General features: G+C 39.6%; 2 protein-coding genes across 4 annotated transcripts; one reads left to right on the forward strand and one right to left on the reverse strand.

The window, feature by feature from the left end:
* Nucleotides 1-1,053: 1,053 nt before the first annotated feature.
* LOC308668212 (uncharacterized protein CXorf38) lies at nt 1,054-18,849 on the forward strand. 3 transcript variants are annotated; one of them, XM_081327945.1, is made up of 7 exons: nt 1,054-1,485; nt 4,121-4,255; nt 5,084-5,206; nt 6,365-6,514; nt 7,659-7,826; nt 11,335-11,506; nt 18,764-18,849. In XM_081327945.1, exons 1-6 carry the CDS (start codon nt 1,198-1,200, stop codon nt 11,485-11,487), a joined length of 1,017 nt encoding a protein of 338 aa, XP_081184071.1. In that variant the 5' UTR covers nt 1,054-1,197; the 3' UTR covers nt 11,488-11,506; nt 18,764-18,849. The 3 variants fall into 3 exon arrangements, with proteins under 3 accessions (XP_081184071.1, XP_081184072.1, XP_081184070.1); XM_081327944.1 differs by lacking the exon at nt 18,764-18,849 and having other exon boundaries at nt 1,055-1,485; nt 11,335-11,716; XM_081327946.1 differs by lacking the exons at nt 5,084-5,206; nt 18,764-18,849 and having other exon boundaries at nt 11,335-11,716.
* Nucleotides 15,521-27,086, reverse strand: ATP6AP2 (ATPase H+ transporting accessory protein 2). The gene is made up of 9 exons (XM_081327943.1): nt 26,898-27,086; nt 23,391-23,521; nt 22,963-23,091; nt 21,628-21,723; nt 21,335-21,472; nt 20,968-21,021; nt 19,902-20,051; nt 18,844-18,960; nt 15,521-17,432 (listed from the first exon to the last, which is right to left on the reverse strand). The coding sequence occupies exons 1-9, from the start codon at nt 26,944-26,946 to the stop codon at nt 17,238-17,240; spliced, it is 1,059 nt and encodes a 352-aa protein (XP_081184069.1). The 5' UTR covers nt 26,947-27,086; the 3' UTR covers nt 15,521-17,237.

The raw sequence follows: 27,086 nt of genomic DNA on the forward strand, positions 1-27,086 counted from the left end.
ACAAGGGGAAAAGGTAAAAATCATATTCAGTATAGCTAAGCCAGAACTAAAAATATGTTCTGTATTGGTAATTGTTCATCCAAGGGGAGTATAGCAAGAAACCAGCTTGAAATAGCATCATAAGGTGACCATTCCATGTTGCAGCTGTATTTTGTCAGTTAATTTATTGTGTCCAACTGTGGGACATCTTAATGGCATGAAGATGCTGTGTGTTAGATTTAGGATTACCTGATATCTACACAGGCAAAGGAAGATGGGGACAATTGGAAAGATGGACAGATGGGAGGAGGGCACATTCTTGGCATCTGTTACAGAAATTATGATGAAAAACTGCAAAACCAAAATGTATTTATGTCTACATATATGTGATTTTTTTTCCCAGCATCAGAAAGACTGGTTTTTGAATTGCAGGAATATATATGCAAGAGCCAGTTGGAGGCAAAAGCCTTCAGTGGGTAACTGATTAAGCTGGCAACAAGCTGCCAATCAACCAATAAAAGTCAGAGAGCTGAGTTTGTTAACTTTCCGTTTGTGTTTACTAAGGAAGCTTGCCTCACCAACAAAAGCTGCTCACAAAAAGATAAAAAGTGTTAAGATATTCAACAAGCTGAACAATATTTGACTTTAATGTAGGACCTAAGGACTAAAAAGAGGATATACCCTCCTGTTGCTAGATGTCAGGTAACTTAGTTGAACTCAAGAACTAAATTAAAACAGTATTGTAACTTCCTAAAGCATGGAGGTGGACGAGGTCTCCTAACTATCGGCCTGGGTTAGTGCTGGTGCAGAATGCAAAAAAAAAGGAAACGCCAGCTTTTACATATAGATAGAAGGTCATATTCAGAATGGCGAAATGCTGCTAAGCGTTTGAGTTTAGAAACGTGCTTGGAAGGTTAGGAAAATTCAACGTCCAAGGAGGACAGGAACTGTTGTTCGGTTCCTCTGTGGGGCGCTATTTCCCAGGAAATTACTTTGAACGGGGAATTCTCCCGAAACGTAACGGTAGGATGCAGTTCCCTATTAGGTCTCATGCGGAGGAAAGATTGGATCGCGGTGGGAAGACTTTGCTAAATCTTGAGAATCGAGTAGTGGATATTTTATCGAGGAACACTATGAAGTAACTACCCGACGGGGGAAAAGGGAATCTTGAGTGTGGGTTGCTAAAGGTCGTCGAAGGCTTCCGCCCTTCTTCGCGAAATGACGACAGATATCCGCCCCGCTTTTTCACACGGCCGAGTCTGGCCACTCCCAGGCAACACGGGTACGGGGCTGGCGATGGCGGAACTGGCTGCGCGGCTGAACTGCGCCGAATATAAGAACTGGCTGAAGGCCGGGCACAGCCTCCTCCTCTTGAAAGCTGCCCTGCAACGCTTCGCCGGCGAGCAAATTCACGCCTTCCATCGCCAGCTTATCGCGGGCGACTCCGCTCGCTTAACCCCGTCAGGCTTTCGTTGTGGCGGGCGCTGCATCCCTCGAGGCAAGCAGGTGAGGCTTCCCACCCCGGAGCCGGCGCAGGAGCCGGGGACGCCGCGCTGCCTGGCCTCTGCAGACTCGATCGCCTCCCAGTTTGCGCTGAACTTGCCCGGGTTGGATTCCCTTCTGGGAAACCCATCGACGCGCGTTCTCCGATCCCCTTCCCGAAGAATACGTGCATCTTTCCTCTACTACCTGGTGCTTGGGAAAGGATACGAATCCTGTCCGGCAACCTCCAGGAGAAGATGGAGGAGCCTTAAGAGAGGCTGCCTTAGCTGAACGTTTTAATTGCAGTCCCACCTCCTTCCTGTTCCGGCTGCTTCCCTCCCCGTCTTTTTTTCCTGGGCACGAACACATTCTTGTCCCCAATAGAAGGGGATTTTGAGCCACTCGCGCCCCCCTCCTCCGGTTCTTTAACCGCCCCCCTCGTGGCGCCGCCCAGGTAAACATCTGGGAGAGGGGCGGACTTGCCGGAGGAAATCTGGGTAGAACAAAGAATCCGGCCTGGCAGGCAGCGCCTCCTCTTGGGAAGGCAAGGAGAGAAAAGCTTCCTCCCGCTAAACACTCGGCATTTGCCCTTTTTGCATGGCGTGTGATAGATTCGCCATAATTGATTGGAACGTGGGGGGGGGATTTCTCTAACTGGCCCCTAGTTTCTGGACGTGGTTTCCATGGTAAAGGTAAAGGTTCCCCAGCACATGCGGGCTAGTTGTTTCTGACTCTAGGGGCCGGTGCTCATCTCCGTTTGAAAGCCGAAGAGCCAGCGCTTGTCCGAGGATGTCTCCGTGGTCATGTGGCCGGCATGACTAGACGCCAAAGGCGCACAGAACGCTGTTACCTTCCCACCGGAGTGGTCCCTATTTTTCTACTTGCATTTTTACGTGCTTTTGAACTGCTAGGTTGGCAGAAGCTGGGACGAGTAACAGGCGCTCACTCTGCTACGTGGCACTCGGGATTCAACCTGCCAAACTGCCGACCTTCTGATCGACAAGCTCAGCGTCCTAACCCACTGCGTCCCTACGGTTTCCATGTTACAAAGCTGAATTCCTAGGCCTCAGAATAAAAGACCTAGCTTAGCAAACTGTATTTCAGCAATTCACAAATCAGCTCAAAAGATGTACTAGAGCAGGGGTGTCAAACTCAATTTCATTGAGGGCCGCATCAGCATTGCGGTTGCCCTCAAGGGGCTGGGTGGGTATGGCCTGGGTGGGCGTGGCCTACTGGGTGGGTGCGGCTAGAGTGCGTATGGACTGCTGGGTGGGCGTGGTCAGCTCCACATCGTTCGCATCAAGGGTGCCTATGGGGGCCTGGGCAGGAGTGGGACAGATCTGAGGGTCTCTGGCAGAAGGAGGGTCTCTGGGCCAGGGCCAAGGCAGCAGGGGCCGTTCCCTCACTGTTTCCAGGATGGCTTCGCGGGTCACATGAAACCACTTCGCGGGCCGGATCCAGCCCCCGGGCCTTGTGTTTGACATGTCTGTACTAGAGGGACATCTCTTCTTTGAAAATCTCAAAGCAAATAATTATGTAATATATTTGTATTTTTTTAAAGTCGGAATTGGCACAACAAAACACGGCAGGAATAGTTACTGTTCTTTTAGCCGTTGTCCATTTTAAGGACCACTGGAAAGATTTGTAAGTCGCTACGTGCCAATTTATATTCCATATATTGAAAGTTTTCTTAAACTATAATCAGCATGAAAGTCTTCACATCTACTCTCCTTTATTAGGCAGAATCACACAAGCTCTTTTACACATCCAGATGCAGATTATGATTTGTATTCAAACGTGAATTTGCAAGTGCACTGAAGTATGCAGAGATCAAATAAGATTTGCTGAAGATTTTTTTCACAATGTGATGAATCAATGGACATTTTAAGACATTCACAAGAATGGATACATTGAGTTAAAGTTGAAAGGTCATCAGACATTTAATGGCAATTTTTTAATCCAACTCATTTAATTTTCAACTGGCAGAGGTAATTATAAGCTAGAATTCCCCCCCCACCTCCATTTCTAGGTTTCTAAAGCTTTACAACATTTTTCACAGAAATGTTCCCAGTCCTTCTTGCTATTCATATAGAGCAGACATGTCAAACACAAGGCCCGGGGGCCGAATGCGGCCCGCGAAGTGGTTTCATGCGGCCCGCGAAGCCATCCTGGAAACAGTGAGGGAACGGCCCCCACTGCCTTGGCCCTGGCCCAGAGACCCTCAGATCTGTCCCACTCCTGCCCAGGCCCCCATAGGCATCCTTGATGCGAATGATGTAGAGCTGGCCACGCCCACCCAGTAGGCCATACACACTCTAGCCACGCCCACCCAGTAGGCCACACCCATCCTGGCCATACCCACCTGGCCCCCTGAGGGCAACCGCAATGCTGATGCAGCCCTCAATGAAATTGAGTTTGACACCCCTGATATAGAGGATCCTATTGGATGCCAGTCTGGAACACTTCTGAGTAACCCATTAAAATTACAGATTTTTGTTGCTTCAGCATCTATGCCTTTCTTTTTCTTTTGGAAATAATATTTTTTTGGCCTTTCAAATTGAAAAAAAGTCTAAAATAATCTTTGTGATTCCCTTGGTTAAAGGATTGTAGCATGTGGGGTTGGAGAGTTGTTTATACTGGTGTTTCTTTTGCTTTGCAGTTTCAACCTAGCTGCTCCTTATGTAAAGAATGGAAAAAGGAGATTTTGAGCCACCATACACACAAGATGGGGGAGATTTATTGGGGGAACTGCAGACCTTGGCTCTGGCCTTCTAATTCATGGGAGCTGGCAAAGGTAATGCAAGACCGTTATCACCACATAAAATAAATTTCAAAAATAGAGCAATGGGGTGGGTGGGTGGGCTGTGATTCTCTTCTGATACTCCCAAGGAGAGATTAAAACACATGGGCATTGGTGTAAAATTGTACAAATGCCTTCTTGCTGTGGATAGTACAGTATGTGCATTGCCACCTCGCGCTTTGGAGCTTCATTCCATTAGAAGATACTAACAGCATCTGAGTGTCATATAGTACAATTGTAGTAAAGATAGGTTGATGCAGTTCTCCAGATTTAGGACAGAAGGATTTTCAGAATGTGCAGGAGGGCAATGTAACACCTCTGTGCCCCTCATTAGAGCAGCCCATTTGTTCTGAAGTGTCTCTTTGAACTGAATTCAGGGGCTTGCACAGTTTACGGTAGTAATATAGGTAAACCAGAAAGGCCTCAGTCTTTCTTCCTGGATATTGCTACATTGATACCCTGTGTGTTTAGGTGCAGAGAGAGAAAGAGCACAAATATGCCTGCCTGCCTGCCTCTGCCTACTGACCTTTGGAATACAATTATGTTGGATTTCAGCCTCCCAGAATTCCTAGCAATATGACAGGCCTGCAAAGGCTGTCAGTAAAATTGTAAATAGGAAAATGACATCTGCAAAAATAAATTGAGCCAAAGCCACTTTTCTTTGTTCACAAGAAACCTAAGATTACAACCAGTTATTGCTACCTGCATTCATTTGATTAATCTTATTCTCTGATATAAAGCTCAGTTATGAAATAATGTTTTCTTGGTTTCCAAGACAGGAACAAACAGCATTGACCATGTATGTTTTTCTTTATTGTTCAGGCTTATATGCCTCGTGGGAAAGCCGATACTTATGGTCCTGACAAGTGTGATGCATCAGCACTCTTAAACCTTTTCATTTTCTGTGATCACTTCAACAATATTGATCCAAAGAAAATCAGAGAGGTATCCAACAATGAGTGTTTGAATGACATTTCTTTTATTAATTCTTAGCAGGCAATCAGAAATATATTCCCTGAGGCATAACTGGTGACTGCCACCCTCTCTAAAAAACAACAGCATCACTTTTTTCTGTTTTGGTTCTCTGCACTTGAATTGAGGACTTATGTGGAGATGGCAAAACTTAGGGAGAAAAGTAACTATTCCCCTTTTGTCTAACTCTCTGCAATTCATAGAAAACTCAGAGATTGGGTGATTTCCCCCCCCCTTCCCACAGACTTATTTCAGCTTCAAAAAGTTGCCAAGACCTAGTTATTGGATCAGTGTTGTGACTTCTTATCCCTGCTTTGACTACATGGACATTTCAGGATGTCTTTCAGGAGAACCTACAGTTTTAACCAGTTAAAAACTCAGCCCTGTGACCTTAGTTGATTAGAACCTTCCCCCTGCTGGCACTGTTGCCTGAAACTGACCAGATCTTAATCAGTTTCACACTGAAGGTTTTTATTGTCAGTGGCAGGAAACTTGATCCTAAATGTGCACATTGATTAGAAAATTGCTAACTGAAGTAACCACTAAGTGAGGAGTAGCTGTATTTCTGCCCAGTCCTAATGTTTTAGTATAAATAAATAAAATAATACAATACTATATAATCCAATCCTGAACTGAACCTTTTGAAATAAAATCATCTTTTTGTGATACTATGGTATGGAATGAAAAGTAAGGGACTGTTTCCTGTGGAGTGCTATGCATATTTCTTTTGGCAAACATTATAAATAGAATCTAGAAAGTTTTTACTTCTTCTTGTTGTACAATTATATGTAATTGAACTTTTTTCCCCAAATTCATATTTTGTAAAAAGATGTAACCCATTTTTCAATAGTTTGTATGTGCTTATAGATGTCAAATACCACACAGTGTAATAGACATAAGGTTGATTATTATGTGAGAAGGGTCACTAAAAATAGTATATTCCTTCATGGACTATAACTTTTGAATGTATTTTCCATGTGGAATGTTTACGAGCTGGTACTACTGACAGCATTATGTTGTTCTGACATAAAATTTGTGTGACTTGGAGCTGTAATTTGAGAACTGGATCCCACTTGCCATTGCTCATAGCAGATTTACAATATGCTTTTTGCTATACATTTTTATCTTTAGGTGATAAAGTGCCGCAATGAGCTAATGCATTCTGCAGATATGAAAGTCTCTTTTTCCTGGTTGAAAGAATTTGGAAATCATGTCCGAAATTTGCTGACTGAATTCTACCAGGTTCCAGAGGCTCAGACAGCTTGTCATAGGATAAAAAAGGTAATACTTGCAAGTTTTCTAACATGTTACATGGCTGCAATTATTAATATTTCTTAGTTTGGCACTCTAATAAATATTGGACATAATGACACTGTAGTTTGTGGTTTAAATCGGGGGTTTTTTTTCAGGCCATAAAACCCATTAGTTAAAAAATTCCTACAACCTCTGATCCTCAAAATAGCAACTGCTGTTTTCAGTGTTTCTAAAAACAAATGCTTTGGATGCCCTAGCTGTATTCAAGTGATTTGTTTGACTCTCAGTTGCATGGAGTTGTTCGATGGTGAGATCAATGGCATATAAACTTAATGAATAAATAGTCGGTCGTAGAACCTATTCTGTGGAGCAGAGTTAGAAAAGCCCTCGTCTAAGCAAAGAGTGGGTGTATATGTAAGATTTTTTTAAAAATAGATTTTAATATAGATCCAATCAGGGCTTTTTTTCTCATAGAACGCTCAGAATGGAGTTCCGGCACCTTTTTTGGATGGAACCTTGTAGAGTAGGCAAGGCGGGTTGTATGACATGTGTGAGTTCCGGCACCTTTTTCTTTTACAAAAAAAGCACTGGATCCAATTAATTTCAGTTGCCATTTAAAAGGATTTTTCTCAGACTATTTTAGAAACCGTGTGATATACTTGAGTGTGGAGAAATGATGCTATATGTGGCTGATTGCACAAACAACTGTCCAGGATGCCAGGAGTATATTGTTCACATAGCAATGTTCTCTGGCTACTCTTGGAAGCTGAAAGGAATTTCAGAGAATAGCTTATATTATAGCAGGAAATCTGAGTACTTGTGGCCCAGTGACAAACAATGCTGAACTTACTTGGTATTTGCATACTATTTAAGCATAAGATGTTCTTTCATTAGGGGCATACTTTGAGGCAGCTATCAGAACAGCAAGGTGAGCATATTACTAAATAATGTGCTAACATCAACCAGGGGGAATTGGTCTTTTTCTTTTGGTTTCTTAGGACAGTTCTTCCCAGTCTGTGTGATCCTTAATATTCAGTTATTAGTCATTGTCTTGGCATGATGAGAATTGCAAACAAATAGATTTGGATTTCATAAGATGGTGAATGTCTGCTTCTATCCTTGATTTTCTCACTAGTTTTTTTTATTGTGTTGTTTTTAACTATCCCAATAGCTCTTGGAATCTGACTGGAATGTTCACATAGCAGGAGAAGATCAGCTTGATGGACTGGAAGGTGAAATGAGCCCAAGCCTAATCAGAGAAACAGAATTAGAACTGATGAAAGAGAGACTTGAGGAAATCTGTTTTCTTGCAAAAGAACGTGGAATGACATCAGAAGAGGTGACCTAATTGCTGAAAACATAAAAATAACATAGTATTAAACATATTTAGATTTTGAAGTTGATCATTGATTTGCTATAGGAGTATATTGGAAAAAGGCATTTCAGTTTACTATTCATACTTTAAGAAACCATATTCAGTAAATCTGAATATTATTGTTCTTTAGTTCTTTACTAGAAAGCAGGGCTACTTATTGGAGCACACACAGCACCTAATTAGTTAACTTGCATCTAAATATTGCTGACATTTAGAAATTGTTCTGCTTCCTATCCCTGGCTATCCATGAAGCTCTTCTTCAGAGGCATACTTTTAATGGTAAACAGATAATTTTAAATACCTACGTTTAGAGCTATATAGACAAAAAACCTGGAATTCCTTTTTTTATAATTTATTAGCTTGGTACAGCTGTATCCCCAGTACTGGAGTATTTCACTTCTGTTTTTTAAAAAGACCTCTTTATTTTAGTGGGAAAAGAAAAAAACATTGCTAGTCTGTGCAAGAATGGAAGACCAAAAGGTTTTGCTTTTAGCTTCTGGAAAAGACTGAAAGAGCTGCAAGATGGTAAAGGGTTTGTAACCCAAGTCTTTTTGTGTGAAATTGCTGAAAGGTAGGTGGACAATTATGGAAAGACACGTTATCAATCTTTAAATATCTCAAGGGCTCTTGTGCAGAGGATGCAGCAGCTTTGTTCTCTGTTGCTTCAGAGGTCACACTGAAAACCGAAGGACTTGTGTTAAAAGTAGACAGCCTTGGGAGGTAGTAATTTCTCCTTTGTTAAACACATTTAAGCAGAGTTGGACAGGCCTATGTCACAGACGCATAGCTCCATCTTTTATGATGAATCTTGCATGAGTAAGAGTTAGGTGAGATGATTATAATTATCACTTTTAACTCACGTTTCCACGAATAAGCTCTGAATCTTCATTTGGAAACAGAGAATTAAGTATTGGAAGCATTGTTTACCACAGAGCTATTTAATTGCTATTCTGCTACGAAGAAAAGGCATAATTTCCTATGATATAAAACTGACTCTCTTACTTCCTCAATACCCACCAATACCATTGCTGCTTAGGAACTAGCTTTAGTGTAAAGGAAGACAAAATAACCAAGGCACTTGATCAAACAAAGCAACTTGAAAAAGAGTATCAAACAACTTCACGTGCTTAAGTCACTTGTATTCAAAATGTGAAACTAGGTTGGCTGAAGAGTATTTTGTTGCCTTCGCCTCCCCATTGCTCCCCCTTGACAACATTGTTGTTGTAAGTTGTAATCTAATAAGGATATAAAGTATAAAATCTGAAGCTAATGGGTGTTAGTATGCAGGTAGTTGCTTGAATCAGAGGTGAAATTTATTTCGAGAGCATAAGACACAATCAGCTAATCAGAAAATGGCCATCCTGAACTCTCCCCTGCAATCCCTTTTTCTAGGAAAACCTAGTCTTTTTTCCTCAAAAGAGCATGAAAGGAGTTCTAAGAAAGTGCAGTTAGATGGGCTTCCAAAAGGGAGTGCTGTGTGATCAGGGCACCCTGCAGTCAGTGGTTTCCCTTTATTTAATTGGAGGTAGAGGGGGCACTCCCATGGAGGAAACAACCTTTTGTAAATTAATTACCATAGGAAGAGGTTCACCTGTGTGTGTGTGTGTGTGTGTGTGTATCTACAGTAAATGCATCTTAGTCAATTTCATTTAAACTATTCAATATTTCAATTTAACTGTTGATATTCATACATATTAAGTTTTTAATTAGCCAGTATTTTTATCTGCACATGAAAACAATCTCTCATAATCCAAGTACAATCCTGTCTATTTAGATATTTTCTGTTTCAGGCCTCTTAAATATGTCCATTCTTCTTCAGTCTTATTCTGGCTTTCTTCCTTTGCCATGTTATTCTCTGTTTCTTTGCTTCAGGGTCATCAAAGAGTTCTTGTGTTGTAGTATCATATTGAAATGACCCTCCAATCTCCATTTTTGAAGGGTTGAGGGGTTTGATAGAAATACCAAATCTTCTCATTATTTCCTCCTCGGCGTAATTGTCCTGGACTGTCCATTTTTTCTTCCATCTGTTTCTCATTTTGATCTTCACATTCCTTCTGCTTTATGTAGCAAATTTTTCCTTCCATCCATTTTGTCAGGATATTCTCCAAATTTTCTCTTATCTGTGCTTGTTGAGTAGTTAAATCTTCTGTCAGGGTATTTAATTGTTCAATTTCTTCTGTTATGTTCTGTCCCAATAAATTATTAGTTAGTCACAATATGAGTTTGCTTATCCAAGATGCTTTCTAGTTTTTCCCCAAAAGCTCTTATTTCATCACCAGCTGTGGAAAGGAAGTGATAAGTTTGGCAGGTTATTTTCATCATAGCATAAATTTGTTTTTGTATTTCTTCCATGGTGGACTCTCACATCTGGTATTCAAGGTTAGTCTTATCTTGTTTTCTAAAGTGTCAGCCAAGTCTCTCTCTCTCTCTCTCTTTTTTTTTTTAGGGTGTCAGATTGCAACTTCAGATTTAGCCACATGGTGTCCCCCAAGTGCTTAGAAAATTTTCTTTTCTTTTAGGGAACTGCCTGTTAATCTCTTTTCAATTGTTTCTTCTGTATCAAAAGAGCCGAGCCAAATTTTCAAATAAGAATAGGAAGCAAGGAATAGTCAAAAGCTTTTAGTCCACAATTTTTTTTAAAGGAATAAGGTTCTAGTTGAGGTCCAATTCGTTTTTTTCAACGTTTCTTTTTAAAACACCCCTGGAGGTGACCGGCTGTATTGCCGGTCTTTCATCCGCCAGTTTGAAGGGAATGCAGGCACTAATGGGGGAGTTGCACCCCCCCCCCCCGCGTTTCTGCAAAAATCCCTTCTTGCTGGTGGCCTCTCCAGAGTGACTCTTCGGCCCTTTTAGGACCCCCCAGCAATGCGAAACTGGACGTGGAAGATGAGAGCCGTCCTCCAAACGTCCATAACGGTGGCGTTGGCAAACCGGAAGCCTGCCTCCTGCTACATTTTAATCTTTGTGCTGACCTCATTGCAATTTTTCACCTTTTATTCTCAATTGTAATTTTTAACCTATTGCCCTGCTAAATGGGTGGGGAAAAAACTGTATGGGCAGAGAAAGACAAAATGGTGGCAGAGTTTGATTTTCTTCCCACAAGCCTAATTTTTTAAAAGGTGAGACTCCAAAAATATACAGAAGATAAATACAATCCAGAAAATGCAAAGTTTTCCACTTGTCTGAAAATCCCCTGAACTTGGGAATATAGCTTAAAGACATGTTGGACATAAAAAGAATAAAGTTTTGGTCTAATGGAAAGAGTGACCATAAAGATTACTGGGTCGAGTTTGGAGAGATCAGCTCCTTGTTCTTTTGTGAAATTATCTGGATGTGCTTAGGCTACCATTCCAATCTGCTCCAGAAGCTACTGATGAAGTGCTAAGGCTTCTCTATGACTTTTGAGAAAAGAATAGAAATGAATGACATTTATACCAATTGAAATGTATTTCATAACTATTTTTCCTCTTAGGATTTAAATAGAGTACAGATAGTAAGAGATTTCTTACTGGACAACCACGAACTTCAAAGTAATTTGCAAACAGAAATGCAGAACCTAGAAGACCTGGTAAAAGAACTCAATGGCGAAAAAGAATTGGCTGAAGACATCCAAGAAGTGAATTGATGAACAAACAATGAATCAAGTATGCACACTTTAAATAGTCTGTTTTTTTTATTTCAGTACAATGTGTAACATTTGTCCCATTTTATAAAGTTTTAGAAGAAAGTATCCTTGTACAACTAAATCAAAACTTTAAGGTGGCTTTTTGCTTAAATGCATGAAGGGAGGGCAAGATACTATTTTTAAGAATGAAAAGCAGAGGAAATTGGTTTAAATAAATGTACATTTCTTATTTTCAAGTGTCCTTCTTTAGGAATGCTGTGTCAGTGAATGAATGAAAGCAAGAGCTACAGCTACAACTTAACAACTCCCTAAATGCTTTGCTATTTTTAGAAGTAACATCTCAAGACAGAAAACCTTCCGCAAGCTTGTCTTTGGCTGGCCCATGGTTTCCATAGCTTGTGCTTTCCTGTGCAAGCCCTTTTCCATTTTCCAGGAGAGCACCAGTCCAGTTACATTGCATGTCATCTCTACAATTTCTTCAGATTCCTGCATTTCAGATCCCTGCTTAGTGATTAGGTTCTTATACTGCGTTAAATCTTTTAAAACTGATTTATAGAATAAGTTAAATTGGCCTAGTACAGGGGTGTCAAACTGCCGGCCCGTGGGCCAGGCGCATCATCCGGAAGCCGCATCCACCCCATTGCTGGCAATGGCAAAACTGTCCCGGTACATTGCGCAATGTCACGTGACATCACGAGTTTGACTTGTCTGGCCTAGTACATACACTAAACACAAAACCGTAAATTAAGTTTGCATATAGTATTATTCACAATATAATTTGGGATTAGCATATCTGGACTGCCTCCTGCTACAGCCAAATATTTCAAATTTTGATTCATTAGTCCAGAGCACCTGCTGCCATTTTTCTGCATCCCAGTTTCTACGTTTTTGTACATAGTTGAGCCGCTTAAGCCTTGTTTCCATGTTTGGAGGTGTCTTTTTGGCTGCAATTCTTCCATGAAGACCATTTCTGGCCAGACCTCTCTGGACAGTAGATGGGTGTACCTGGTCCACTGACTTCCACTAGTTTTGCGCTAATGGCACTGCTGGATACCTTCCAGTGTCAAAGGGAAGTAAGTATGATGTGTCTTTCATCTCCTGCATTATGTTTCCTTGGCCGACCACTACATCTACAGTGTTGAACATTGCCTGTTTGTTCATGCTTCTTCAAAAGAGCTTGAAACCCATCTGCTTTTAAATCTTTGCCTGGGAGACATCTGGCTGATGCAGATTTTGTCTTAATCCTGTGCTGTTTTGCCATGCTGTATGGCTGTGACACAAAACTCTCTTCCACAACCTCTCCTTGGTAGCAGTTTGGCTGTTCCTCGCCTAGTTTAAGCCTCCTACACAGCCCACATATGAAATTGATGGTCATTAGCAGCTGCTTGGTATAATTGGTTAATCATACACCTGACTCTAATCCTAAAAAATCCCTGACTTTGTGCAAGTGTAAGAGTTTATGCTGTTTTGAAGGTAAAGAGTGGTGACACCAAATATTGACTTGATCTGGATTTCTGTTCATTTCCTTTCATTTTGTTAATTGATAAAAATAACCTATTAACACTTCTATTTCTGAAAGCATTCTTAATTTACAGCATTTTTGCACAACTGCCTAACGCTTTTGCACAGTACTATAGACAAAACATTAAAAATTTGCATTAGAAAGGACAAAAGACAAACATATACATATATTATCGCCCACGGTTGATTACTGATAAATATATTGCAACAATATTGGTTTCTCCCCCTTGCAAAGGCCAACAATTTATAAACTTCTACGTCTATTTACAATCAACTTGGCCTATCCTCTACTATATGAGAAAACAAGGTAGTTAACAGGTAAGTCAACAGCAAAATTAAACTTCAAACCCCTCTGTTAACAATCTGTTATTGTATTTAACTCATAGAAAGTTTACAACAGCTTATCTGCCACAAATCACCACAGCCATGATCTCTGATCCATCCAGGATCAAATATCTTCCTTGGTTCTTAATAATAAAACTTTCTTCCAAAATCCTAGATCTCTGCTGTAAATATCTCCACCACATCCATTGTTAAGACAGTCTCTGTGCAATCAAAATTCAAAATCCCTTGTAAGTTGTTATCTGGTTAGATATAATAAATCCATTTTCCCAAATCGATCCATCTTCCCAGGAAAGTCCAGTCCAAATTATTTTCCAGTTGGGTATAGTAAGTCCATTCTCCCATCTCCATCAATCTTAAGATTGTCTGTAAAATGCAGATCTCCTTCAGACTTCTGCAACAGGACTTCAGTTTTCCAGCCAAACTATTACTTCTTCAAATCTGCCAGCAACAACTTAGCTGCTGTTGTTTGCATCATTAAGTTGATTTGAAAATTTGGTAATTTTAATCAAGCTTTTTACTGAAGTTTTCAATTTGAGCTTGTAGACTAAAGCATTTTTCCCGGATGTCTTCTCACAAGGATTTATCTTTTAAGTTGGTGCATTGTTTGCATTTTTGATATACTTCAGATTCTCCTTTCTCTGAGCTTATACAACCAAAGAAAACAATTCCTGTCAAAGACGTTAAAGGTATCCGTAACAAAATGGCTGCAGAAAACATTGAAATAATATTTCTCATAATGAAGGTGTGAAGAAAAAAAAAGTTCATTTTTTCTGTTTTTGGTTGAACTATAGCAACATGGAACAGTTTATTATTTGATTATAAAGGGGGGGAAAACAAACCTTTTTTAAAAAAAAATCATTTTGGATACATTTTATAGTCTACATCAGGGGTGTCAAACTCAATTTCATTGAGGGCCGCATCAGCATTGCGGTTGCCCTCAGGGGGCCGGGTGGGTATGGCCAGGATGGGCGTGGCCTACTGGGTGGGTGTGGCTAGAGTGTGTATGGCCTACTGGGTGGGTGTGGCCAGCTCTACATCGTTCGCATCAAGGGTGCCTATGGGGGCCCGGGCAGGAGTGGGACAGATCTGAGGCTCTCTGGCAGGAGGAGGGTCTCTGGGCCAGGGCCAAGGCAGTGGGGGCCGTTCCCTCACTATTTCCAGGATGGCTTCGCGGGCCACATGAAACCACTTTACGGGCCAGATCCGGTCCCCGGGCCTTGTGTTTGACATGTCTGGTCTACATTATGGAACAAATGAAAGATGTATTATTCTCCTAGCACTACATCTTGGAAGCCTCAAAGTTTGAATGGGCTGCTTTCCAGCACATAGAGGATGGCAGTCTGTTTGTATAGAGAACACAGCTTTTTTATTTAACGACTGAAGAGTATTTATTCTGAACCCAAAGAAACCAAGGGCCCGTTGCAGTTGGACAGCCAATAAACTTAAACAAACAAGTTGACAATAGGCTCAGTAATTGCATACATTTCTCTTTGTTTTCCGAACGATCTATTGAAACTAAAAGTAGTATCTAGTAGGTAAAGTGTTGTAGTTCTCTCCACACTTATATAGGAACAAACCCTCTTGAACTAAGCAGCACTTTTTCCCAAAGGATTGAGAAAAAGGATTTTAGTATTGAATAATTAAGCAGAAAATAAATGACATAACTTTACTTTATGATTGCCTGGTATGAACATAGAACAGCATAATTTTTTTAAAAAAAGATCTTGTTCATTATGCTACCAATAGATGTGCTATAAAAGATCACATAATAATTCAGAAATTAAACATCCCACAATGCATGCATGATTATTCGAAAGTTGCAAGCAGAAGCAAACATTTCAAAAGATTCTATTACAATAAAGGATTAAGATTTGGAGGAGCAATATTTGATTAAGTTCTTCAAACTTCAACTGCAAAACTAAAGTTCTTGAATATTAATGAGTACATTTTGTTCTTTCAAACATTGCTTTACAATTTAGCCCAAGTTGATAATATTTTGGTGTCAGATGTGCCAACAGTATTAAAGCAAACTAATCTTCTCTCAGTTCCAATAATACAACTAAATCGTTTTTTGTGCTCAGAGCTTTAAGGCAGATGTTTTGTCATATCCAAAGCCAATATTAAATTATTGATCAATTCTATTAGTAATGAAATTACTCGTTTAACATGTGGCTTCAACATATACTTCTTTTAATTCAAGTCTCATTCAAAATTTTACATTGTCACTCTATATGAATTATTAGAACCTACAGACATCACCTCTAACAAATCTTTTTATTCATATCGGTATTGAACAATTTATAAACTGACACTTCTACAGAGAAACCAGTAGTACTATTACATCAATCCATTACTAACCAGTTTTCCAATTGGAACTTGTTTAAACACATCTGTTTAAGATTAAATATTTATTTTCTCAAGCTTCAGATTAATTTCAAATCTGCAGACTAACTCCCTCATGCTTCCAATAACTATTGTGAGAAAATTGTTTTTTTTAAAAAGAGGTCAGCTTCATTAGAAAGAAATTATCACTCAGCATTCTGAACATATAGCTAAACAAAACAAAACAAAAATCTCTTTTTACAGTGGGAAAGATTGTCCCTGCTGGAACTAGAATTCAAGTGTTTTCAGTCGTGTGTATGGGGATTTTTTTTTTACCTATGTGTTTACATTCACTGAAAATACAACTGTCATAGTTTAACTAGAACAATATAAATAACGAAGACCTAGCATATTCATAGTGTCAGCTACAAGATTTAGAAGCCAGACATTCCTATTATAGCAGTTGAATATACCAATGCATTAAACCTCATAAATTAAAGAATATTAATGTATTCACTAGTATAACATTTAATTAAGTACATTTACAAATGGAATGTTTGTTGACCCTCTGTGCTAACTACCATATACTCTCTGTAGTAGAACATCTATTCAGTTCCTCATAGCAAAAGAATCTCTGCAGTCTTATCGTAACAACAGTCTTTCAAACATATCAAGCCATTACATTTGTTTTAATATTAATTTTGCACTGCAAGCAGATTCTATTTGATGTCAAGGCCTATACCATCTTCAGTGCTATGGTTATACCTAGCATTTGATGCCCAATAAAACATTCCACTCAAACATCAGCCTTTTTGTTTTTTTCCGCATACGTCAAGAACTGAAATACATATGTCAAATATAGAACACCGGCCACTATGTACCATTTGTTAACTGATCACGTGACAAAAGAACACGGTATATAATTTTTCATCAGAATTCACTACTCATAAAGTTGAGACTACTGATTCAATCCAGTGACTTACTACAATTATTAATACTGATGCTGCTCCAATATGTATTTCTCTTTTTTTCAGATAATTGCATTACTTTAAGAAACATAGTGACTTTGAATAAACATTTAGGGTGAATATACGTACATGTACAGCAAAGTTGTATTTTAAAAAGGTACCTCTGCTTAAAAAAACTTTTACATTGGATAATCAAGCTTAATAGGATTAAAATCCTAACATTTGAAATATTTACATCATGAATTACTTTATTCATCTATAACATAGTTCAAGAAAACATCCTAAACTTCCAGTGTAAGAAAACTGATAAGACTATTAATCATAAGCAATATAAAGAAGCATCCCTAAAGCAAAATGCACACTGCACAGACACAAGGTAGAATAAACATATATTTCAATTAGAATTAGCTCATGGTTGTGTAGTACTGCTCATTTTTAACTCTGCACATTGGCCACACCCACTATTATCTTTTAATATATCCTCACAAAACACAAATGTATACTTCATAAAAATATTCATACTATGAAGAGTCCATATTGAATGCTGTCAGAATACTGAAGAAGCATTTCTCCTCTTAGATTTGCATCTAAAGATTAATCCATTCTAATTTTCTGGTTGGTCATTCTATAAATGATGCTGTCATAGCCTGGATCCATATTCCACAGATTGTAGGAGATAACAATCACAGCTATGGCCAGTCCAAGCATGATCCATAAAATTATATTGAAGACAACAGCATAGTTAAAGTTGTATGCATATCCTAGGTTATATGGGTTTTCAGGCTTGCTCTATAACAAGGAGAGAACAAAAGAATGAGTAAATATACACAAGGAATATTCTATTAGATTAATTGTAAAACAACGTGCAATTTATACAGTGTAAATTTGTTCCTATTAAGTTAGTATCAGTTGGAAGAATCTTCATCTTAATCCAAATTAGGAATCTACTAAATAATCCCTGACCAGTAGCTATCTAGCACCCATGTGAAAATTTCCAAGGAGGAGGAGGAGGTAGATTGTTCCTAGTGGACAGTAGCTTTTACCCTTATAGAATTCATTCTAATGTTCAGCCTTAATCTAATTTCTTTTAATGTCAACCTTTTGGTCATTGTCCTGCCTCTTTAAGAGAGAACAGTCGGCCACTCATATAATGGACAGCTTCATAGCCATATCAGAATCATATCTCCATTTAATCTTACCTTTTGAAAGTGTAATCCACCCACTTCTTCACATGGCCTTGTTTCCAGACCCCTCAATATCCCCTAAACCTGCTCCAATTTTTTCAGGCCCTTTTAAAAAACAAGCTGCCTGCCTCAATAGACCCAGAACAATGTCTGGTCTAAACAGCACAGAAATGTTATTTCCTCCTGTGATCTGGGTGCAATGTTTCTGTACATGCAGCCCGAAACTGCATTGGCCTTTTAGCAATTGCAGCACATTGCTTATTCACACTCACTAGGACTCCTAGCTCTTTCTCACATGCACTGCTAAATGACGATGTTCCAAGGCATCTGATTTGTTTTTCCTACCCAGATTCAGGCTTTATACAGTTATTTTACCACTGTGGAACACCAATCTGTTGGATTTAGCCCAGTGCTCAGGCCTAATTTCAACATAAAAAAACCCCGTAACAATCTTGACATGCCAGGGCAATTCATGAAATTAAGGGAATGTTTCACCTAATGAAAAATTCCAACAAAAAGTTTGAAAATAACAGATACAGTTGTATACTTTATAGGTTCATCAGTAATCTGTGATTTTTCCATTATTTTTAAATTTGCTTTAAACTTTACAGAAGTTATTTGGAAATCTAGCGACAAAGAATTTCAGTAAATCAAATGGATGTTTTCCTAATTTCTGAGGTTCAAAGAAAAATGCTGTAGATTATTATGTCAAATCATTAAGTCACAAAAATGGTATATAATATACCAAATAGAAATGACAAATTGAATAATTATTCAACTCTTGCATTATTTTACTCTAAGACTCAAGTGGCTATACTCGACTGCATTACAACTACTGTTTTTTATTCCAAGACTTATATATAGTGAGGGGCTAAAAAAAAGAATAAAACACAAAATAAACAGGCTATCATGAATACTCTGCATTTTTCTGTTTAGTTATTCCACTGAAATGCGTGAAATTTTCAAATAAAGATTTACTATCCAACTACCAAAGGAAATGCAAAAGTTTGTATAACCTCTGAGGATTGTAGAATAGATCTGGATTTTCTCACAAAGGGAGTGTCAAAAGTCTTCACAGTCACCACTTCTACCACTGCATTCCCGCTATAGATGTTGTACATCTCATCTGCAAACTGAAAGAGCCCAAAATTCAGAATTCAGAATTGGAAGGGATCTTGAAGGTCACAAATGGGCGTGCATTTGGATTGCTGCTGCACAGCCCAGGGACGCATGGCCTGCTCTCCTTCCACAACATGAAGTTCAGAGAGCTCCAGAAGGTAAGTGTGGAATGGGGGGGAGGGGGAGAGGTGGGAGGGCCCTGTAGCAACCTTGTGGTAGATCATAAGGGCGAACGACCGTAAGTCTGCTGCAGTAACTTTGAAATGTAGCCTTTTTTGGTGGGGGGGAGGAGGGGGTCTCATAATTTCAGTGTTTGTTAAATGGTGTCAGGACCCACCCCAAACCACGTCTTAGGAAGACAAAAACTCTTGGAGTCAGTTCTAGTCCAAAAGGAATCTTTACTAGAACATGCTTGGTTGTGGGAATACAAGACAGGACTTAGTATTGTTTTATAAATTGAAATTTTATAAAGGGTACCTGGTTCAACCTCCCTTCCCTCAACCCCATTTGGTCAGCCCCCATCCTTCTACTTCGCTCATCCCTTCCGTGGGGGGGGGGGAAAGGAACTTCGAATCTTTATGGTTATTGCCTTCTTCCTCTCCAGAATTAAAAGAAAACACAAGCCAGATACCTTCCTCCCTTTTGATCCCCCCAGTTCAAAAGGTTTCCTTGGTCTTTGAAATAACCTAAGGCAGGCTGAATCCACATATGCTCCTCCTTCCTCAGGAGATGGCAGAATCCATATGGGGGTGGATAATGTTTTAAACATACATTTATGAATGTGATATAAATGGATTCTGACAAATGGCCTGTTGTACCTGTATATATGACTAAAGAATGAATTAAGACTATATCTTTATCAGCAATAAAGCACTGCATAATCTATTCAGACCTGTTTCTATATTCTAAGTTAAGAAAAAGCTACATCATTTACCAGCATTTTTGTTCTACTAACCTTTTGCAGAGAGTCTGCAAGAATCTGAGAAGCGTCCTTGAACTGCTGTGAATCTTCCCCGTACCTTTTACCTATTTCTTCCAACCCAGAAAGTTCTAGAGAATATAGATCTGGTGAATGGTCCTTGGCCAGATGTTTGTGTCTAGCAAGCTTGGGAAGCGATAGGGGGGAAAAATCATTAACAGGATGCCAAAGTAAAAAGTAGACATTTCAATTTTAGAAAGCAACATTTTCTTTTCAACTATTTTAGGGATTTTTTTCTAGAATCTATAGATGCATTTACATGGGGTGGAATTTAATGTTAATGGTTGGTATTAATGACAGGTGCACTGGTACAACATAAGCTGTGATGTTTTTGTATGGCTTCCAGAGACAAGAGAGAGACCTCTTAGCAGGTGGAAGCAGTTTGCAACATTCTCTGCTGGCTTCACCACTGACTTTCTGGGAAACACAGTAAAGAAGATTGCAAATGGAATCACATGTTCACAACCGGTCACTTGGCAACCGGTCATAAGTACAGGTTACTAAACACCTAGATCAGGGGTAGGCAACCTCGGCTCTTTTATGACTCATGGACTTCAACTCCCAGAATTCCTGAGTCAGCTGACTCAGGTCACATCACTGTGGGGGAGAGGTGGATACATTTGGCATGTCAGAAGTGCTTTACAGGACATAAAACACCCTTTCTCAGGTGGTCATTCAGACCATCATTTAGGGAATGATCATAAGTCAAAAATACCTTTATATACAAAAGGGGCAGAGCTAGAATCATGGTAGCATGACATTCCATTTTATTGAAAGTGCTGGCACACGTTGATACTTTTAATCCCATATTCCGCTTCTCCAGGAATTTATCAAGAAGTCCAGTTTAGCCAGTAAACTATCTTCTCTGTTCATTCTAATTTAAGATGTTCTAAACCAGCTGAAGAATTACATAGTCAGAAAAACAACATGGTGGTCCTAGCACTGTGCCATGAACAAAAAAGAATTTTTACATCTAGGTTCTGACAATAGATCTACCAGTTGTCAACTACATAGCAGAATTTTGTTTGCAGAATTTGCTTACCAAGCTTGTGATGTCGAGCAAAACTTGCAATTCTGATAGGAAGAGGAGATCAACCTATGAAATAAGCATGTATGCATAAAAACAAACACAAATACAAAAAGGGGAATTGAAAAAGCATTTCAATTTATAATACTCAAAATCAATTGTGACATTGGGTGGCACATGCCATCCATACATTACCCATACATTCTCTTAACAAACGAATCACATAATGTAAAACTGAAATAAACTACTGGTAATAAATACTTCATTTCCTGAAACAGATCTTACCTAGAATATAGATTTGACAAAACAGGACTGCATAACATACATAACATCAATTTAAAATAATTGTCAAGCAAAACAATTTGAACGAGTCTTGCCTTACCTCATTGTTTCTGCTTAGTGAGTTGAGAGGAAGGGAAGCAAGAATGGAATTATCCTGGAAAAGTCTATTCCGAAGCTGCCGCAGTGTGACAGAAAGATCTTCGAATACAGAATTTGCTTTTCCCACCATATAAACTCTCTGAAAGAACCATCATTATGCATTATAATATTGTATTGTTATGAGTCTTCAACTCTTTCCCAATATTGAAACCTCTAAGAAAAATCTCTACTTAGAAGCATGCCCAGGACAATTTAATTTTTGATGCTTTTGTAAAATAAAATGCGGGAACTTACTTCTTCACTAGGAGCTAGTTGGACAACTACTGGCGTTTCCTCAGAAAATAAAGTATGTATTGCATTTGCAACCCCATCCAGACTGAAGGGAACTGCCTAAAATAAAAGGAAAACTAGTAAATTGAAATTGAAATCTATAAAAAAGAAGATAACAAGTTTCAGCATATATTATTGCTTCTGTATTGTCCCAAGGAAAACAAAAATTGACCTGAAATATATTTATGAAGACTTTTAATTGCATGTAAGCACTAGCTTTCTGCAAAATAAAGAAACGTGTAGTTCTAAAATATAATGGGTTACATTAAACACTAGAATGCATAAAGTTGTAATTATCTGAAGTAAGGAAAGTAAATATTAGTTATATTTTCATTAGGGTTATCTTAGGATCTTTTTATTAAGATTAGCCAAACATTTCTTGCATAATGAAAATTTCAGAATCTTCAAGCAACTTTTTTTTTTGAACAACTAATAATGAGAAATAATGCATATTCAAATAAGGTAAAAGAATTAAGGTGTACTAACATTCAGATTAAAGTGGATACAAATTATAGAAAAATTGGGCCCACATGACATAAGCCAGTGTTTTTATGAAGCTTTACTCTCTAACTGTAAATGGATCTTTCCATTTAAGAGGCAATTATTATTCTGTAATTTAAAAATACCAATTTTAAAGGAAGAAAGTGAAACTTTACTCAAATAAAAATCTATTATTTAAATTGGCCTTAGCTTGTATGAATCTCCTGTCTAGCTTTTTTCTTTTGATTTATTGCTGTGTTGGACAATAGAAAACTTTCCAAATGTTCTCAACTACAGTTCTTATCTCCCACCACTGATTAAGTTTGCTGAGGTTCCTGAAAACTGCAAAGCATCTGGAGGGCCCTAGGTTGTCTAACCTGAATTTATTATATTTCCATGTGCTGGTTTGATTTTTTTTACTTCAGTATATAAACGGCATACATCTCCTATATTCCTCCCAGGACACAAATAGTTAATTCAATTGGGAAGAAAAAGAAAGCAAAAATATTTGTTGTTAAGTTCAAGAAAAAAATTCCTTTCTGCTACAGCTGATGATATAAAAAGAAAGGGAAGTTCTCAACATCATTTCCATACAGAGCTTCTAGAAACAACTGCTGTATAAATTTACTGAAACACAAACACTGCAAATGTTCCAAGAAAAAAAAGTCAATATCTTCTATGTGAGACTACTAAAATTTTCATTCTGTATCTGTACACCAACTCATAACAAAAGCACGCAGTCTCAAAGCCACATTTCCCTGCTCTGCTATATGGAAGTTTTGCCACTAGCACAGACATTGGAACCTATAATATACTTACATTTTCAACTGGGTAAGATACTCCATTCTTAGGCATTGTTAGCTTGTCTATCCCCGTTACAGTAACAAGAACAGTAGCTCGCGGACGCCGAAAAAGATCACCTACTGCTAACCCAGGCCAAGAGAGATCCTGTAAACAATACATTTTTTTCTTTTATAAAAGGTTTTATATTTTGTAAAAATGTTTTATGTGAATTTCTGTATAACTTAATATGAGGCATTAGAAAATGTATTAATGAATTCATGACACTATTTAAATGAAAAGAACAGATGCAGTAGTATTCATCAATTCATGATTTTGGACATAATTATAAATAAATGTATTGCCCGATTTTGAATTCCCCCGGACGGAACATAGATCTGCGACACTTTTTTTTAAACGGTAAAGAATACTGTGGCCGAAGAGATGTACAGTAATGAGTCACATACTTCCTCAATAGAGAAGCCCATGGATAAGGCTGCCACATCTGGGATCCGTTCTCCAGGAATTGGCCAATTCCCTTCTCGAAATATAACAGATTCAGGCGCTCTTAATACACTGAATTCATTGGCAGAAACAACTGAAATAAGAATGCAATATGATAAAGTCATTTCCACAAATATATAAGGCAGTACGGGTAGTCCTCAACTTACAAACATTCGTTTAGTGACCATCTGAAGTTGCAAGTGATTTATGACTGTTTTTCACACTTAACAACTATTGCAGCATCCCCTTGGTCACATGATCAAAATTTGGCTGCTTGGCAACTGGTTCATATTTATGAAGGTTGCAGTGTCCTGAGGTCATCTGATCACCTTCCACAACCTTCTGACAAACAAAGTCAATGGGGAAGCAAGGTACACTTTGCAAGAGTGTTACTAACTTAACAACTACGGTACAGTGATTCATTTAATAACTGTGGCAATAAAGGTCACAAAATGGAGCAAAACTCAATTGTCTGACTTAGCAACAGAAATTTTACGCTCAGTTGTGATCATAAGTAAAGGACTACCTGTACATAGGTTCATTCAACTCAGGCTACAGGGGTAGATAGCACTTGAATACAGTGCCATTAAAAGAATAATGCCTACTGGAAAAATTGTATTTATTTTATATCTGAGTACATGTAAACTGTTTGAGAGGACAATGACAATTGCTATTCCCACCTGGATTCCAAAGTGCTACTACAGCATTCTGATACAGGAAAAGACAAGATTTCTGGTTATAGTAAACATGTTATGATTTTAAATAATCTACACACAAGATGTTCCTGAAACCTGTACTAAAGTAACACAATGCAAGCATATATGTAAATGTACTGAATGACCAGTTATCAAGTGGTTTCTACATCAGGCACTTCAGAAAAGCATCCATCGCTAAGTAGTATAATTTATCTCAGATTTACTCTGAAGCATTTCCATTGAGTACATTAGAAAATGTCATTGACCACAACCCTTTTAATCCTCTGCAAAGAGTACAAATGGGTTAGGATAGACATAATATAGAGAATAAAGGGACGCGGTGGCTCAGTGGGTTAGGACGCTGAGCTTGTCGATCAGAAGGTCGGCAGTTTGGCGGGTCGAATCCCGAGTGCCACGTAACAGAGTGACCGCCTGTTACTCGTCCCAGCTTCTGTCAACCTAGCAGTTCGAAAGCACGTAAAAATGCAAGTAGAAAAATAGGGACCACTCCGGTGGGAAGGTAACAGCGTTCCGTGCGCCTTTGGCGTCCAGTCATGCCGGCCACATGACCACGGAGACGTCCTCGGACAAGCGCTGGCTCTTCGGCTTTGAAACGGAGATGAGCACCGGCCCCTAGAGTCGGAAACGACTAGCACGCATGTGCGGGGGAACCTTTACCTTTTTTAATATAGAGAATGGGGGGACGCGGTGGCTCAGTGGGTTAGGACGCTGAGCTTGTCGATCAGGTTGGCAGTTTGGCAGGTCGAATCCCGAGTGCTGCGTAACAGAGTGAGTGCGTTACTCATCCCAGCTTCTGCTAACCTAGCAGTTCGAAAGCACGTAAAAATGCAAGTAAAAAAATAGGGACCACTACGGTGGGAAGGTAACAGCGCTCCGTGCGCCTTTGGCGTCTAGTCATGCCGGCCACATGACCACGGAGACGTCCTCGGACAAGCGCTGGCTCTTCAGCTTTGAAACGGAGATGAGCACCGGCCCCTAGAGTCGGAAATGACTAGCACGCATGTGTGGGGGTACCTTTACCTTTACCTAATATAATCTTGTAATATTTGCTCAAGAAGAAGTTTACATCTATGTTGGCAATTTAAAGGCTAATTTACATACTTTAGTGGGCAAGATTTGGCCCAAACCTGAGTTTTCTTGTTCCTGTTAACATGCTGTGAAGGTAAAATGGATCCTCATGTTTACTCCACACACAAACCTGCAGTTGATATAATTTACCAGTAGTTCTTGTTATTTTGACCATGTTAACCTTGAAGGAGGTCAAAATTACATCCAAGGCTGTATCTAAGCAGAACAGGCATTGACAATAAACACATGGGATTCTATAATACTAATTTACACCAACAGGACAGTATCAGTAAATATTAGCTAACTAGTATGTCATTTGAATTTGCAATGTAGGACAAAGGATCCATTTCAGAGTGTCCATAAAAAATTAGAGAATATGCTATAATGATTAAGGCACTAAGCTAGAAACTGGGAGACCATAAGTTCCAGTCCCATCTTACCCTCTTAAAAAAAACTTCGGCTTATTAAACTAGTTTAAGTGTTCAGAAAAGGTAATCATGGGTTATGCATATTTAATCTGTAAACTTAAAACACTGTGGTCCTCTAGTTTAGTATAAACACAACTGATCCGGCAAACTTGATCCAACACAGAGAAACAGCTGTATTTGCTTTAATTCAGATTTTTCAAAACTTGATTTTTGGGGAAAGTTACAATTTAAAACTTTGTCAGTATTTATAATTTCAGAGTGCTATTCTATACCAGAATCAGTTTGATAGCTTTTAAAAATGAGAGCCCTCTCTCAATGGGTGGGTATTATTAACACAGGAATTTTCCCCTCAAGTTGTACCCACAGAAGCTGGGAGAGAGACGCAGAGTCTATAGCAGGGGTCTTCAAACTTGGCCCTTTTATGACTTGTGGACTTCAACTCCCAGAATTCCTCAGCCAGGCTTGCCTGGCTGAGGAATTCTGGGAGTTGAAGTCCACAAGTCATAAAAGGGCCAAGTTTGAAGACCCCTGGTCTATGGTTTCAAAGAAATGCATGAAGCAGCAGCAGCTAAGGGCAAAGCAGCAGAATCTGATTTTCATCTGAAACAAAACAAGTTAATGAAGTCACCAGAGTGACATACAGATCAGTTTACTGACAATAATTACAATTCAACGCTAAATCTGCACCACAACTGCACAACGTAGACCACCAATAATTACCACTGCAAAGCAATCCCGCTATTATATAACATCCCTTGACGCCGTAACATTCCTGCTGCAGCCCCCTTCCTCAGCCTGGCCCTACAAGCAGGGGCCACAACTCCCATCATCTCCAGCCACCGAGATGGCAACAGCTCCTTCGATCTCCTTCGGCTCCCGGCCTCTGCGACGCTTCGAACTGCTGCAGCCCGGCCTCGCCTTCTCACCGGTTCCCATGATTGACTGGAGCAGGGGTCTTCAAACTCGGCCCTTTTATGACTCATGGACTTCAACTCCCAGAATTCCTCAGCCTGTGTGCCTGGCTGAGGAATTCTGGGAGTTGAAGTCCATGAGTCATAAAAGGGCCGAGTTTGAAGACCTCTGGACTGGAGGCTCTCCGACCACACTCGCCCTCCCCCGTTTCCATCCACCTCCAGCGGCTGACCTTTCCGCCTTTTAGCTTTCCCCCTTGCCCGGAGGGCGACTTGGGCGGGCTGAGCTTCGCGGGCCCGCCGCCTCCACCTTTCCAGTTCCGAGGAAAACAAGCTTGGAACCTTACCTGCCAGAAGCACCGAAGCGACCCACAGCGCTCCCCTCCGCGGCGCCATCACCCTGACTCCTAGCCCGACCCCCGCTCCAGTCAGGGCCGAGAAAGAGAGAGAGAGAGAGCATCCGGCCTCCGGATGCAGAATGTCCCGCCTTCCGTCGTAATTGACCTCACTATCAACCACTCACAAATCTCATCTCG

Source organism: Vipera berus (assembly GCF_964194415.1).
Source record: "Vipera berus genome assembly, chromosome: 4".
NCBI classification, from domain to species: Eukaryota; Metazoa; Chordata; class Lepidosauria; order Squamata; family Viperidae; genus Vipera; species Vipera berus.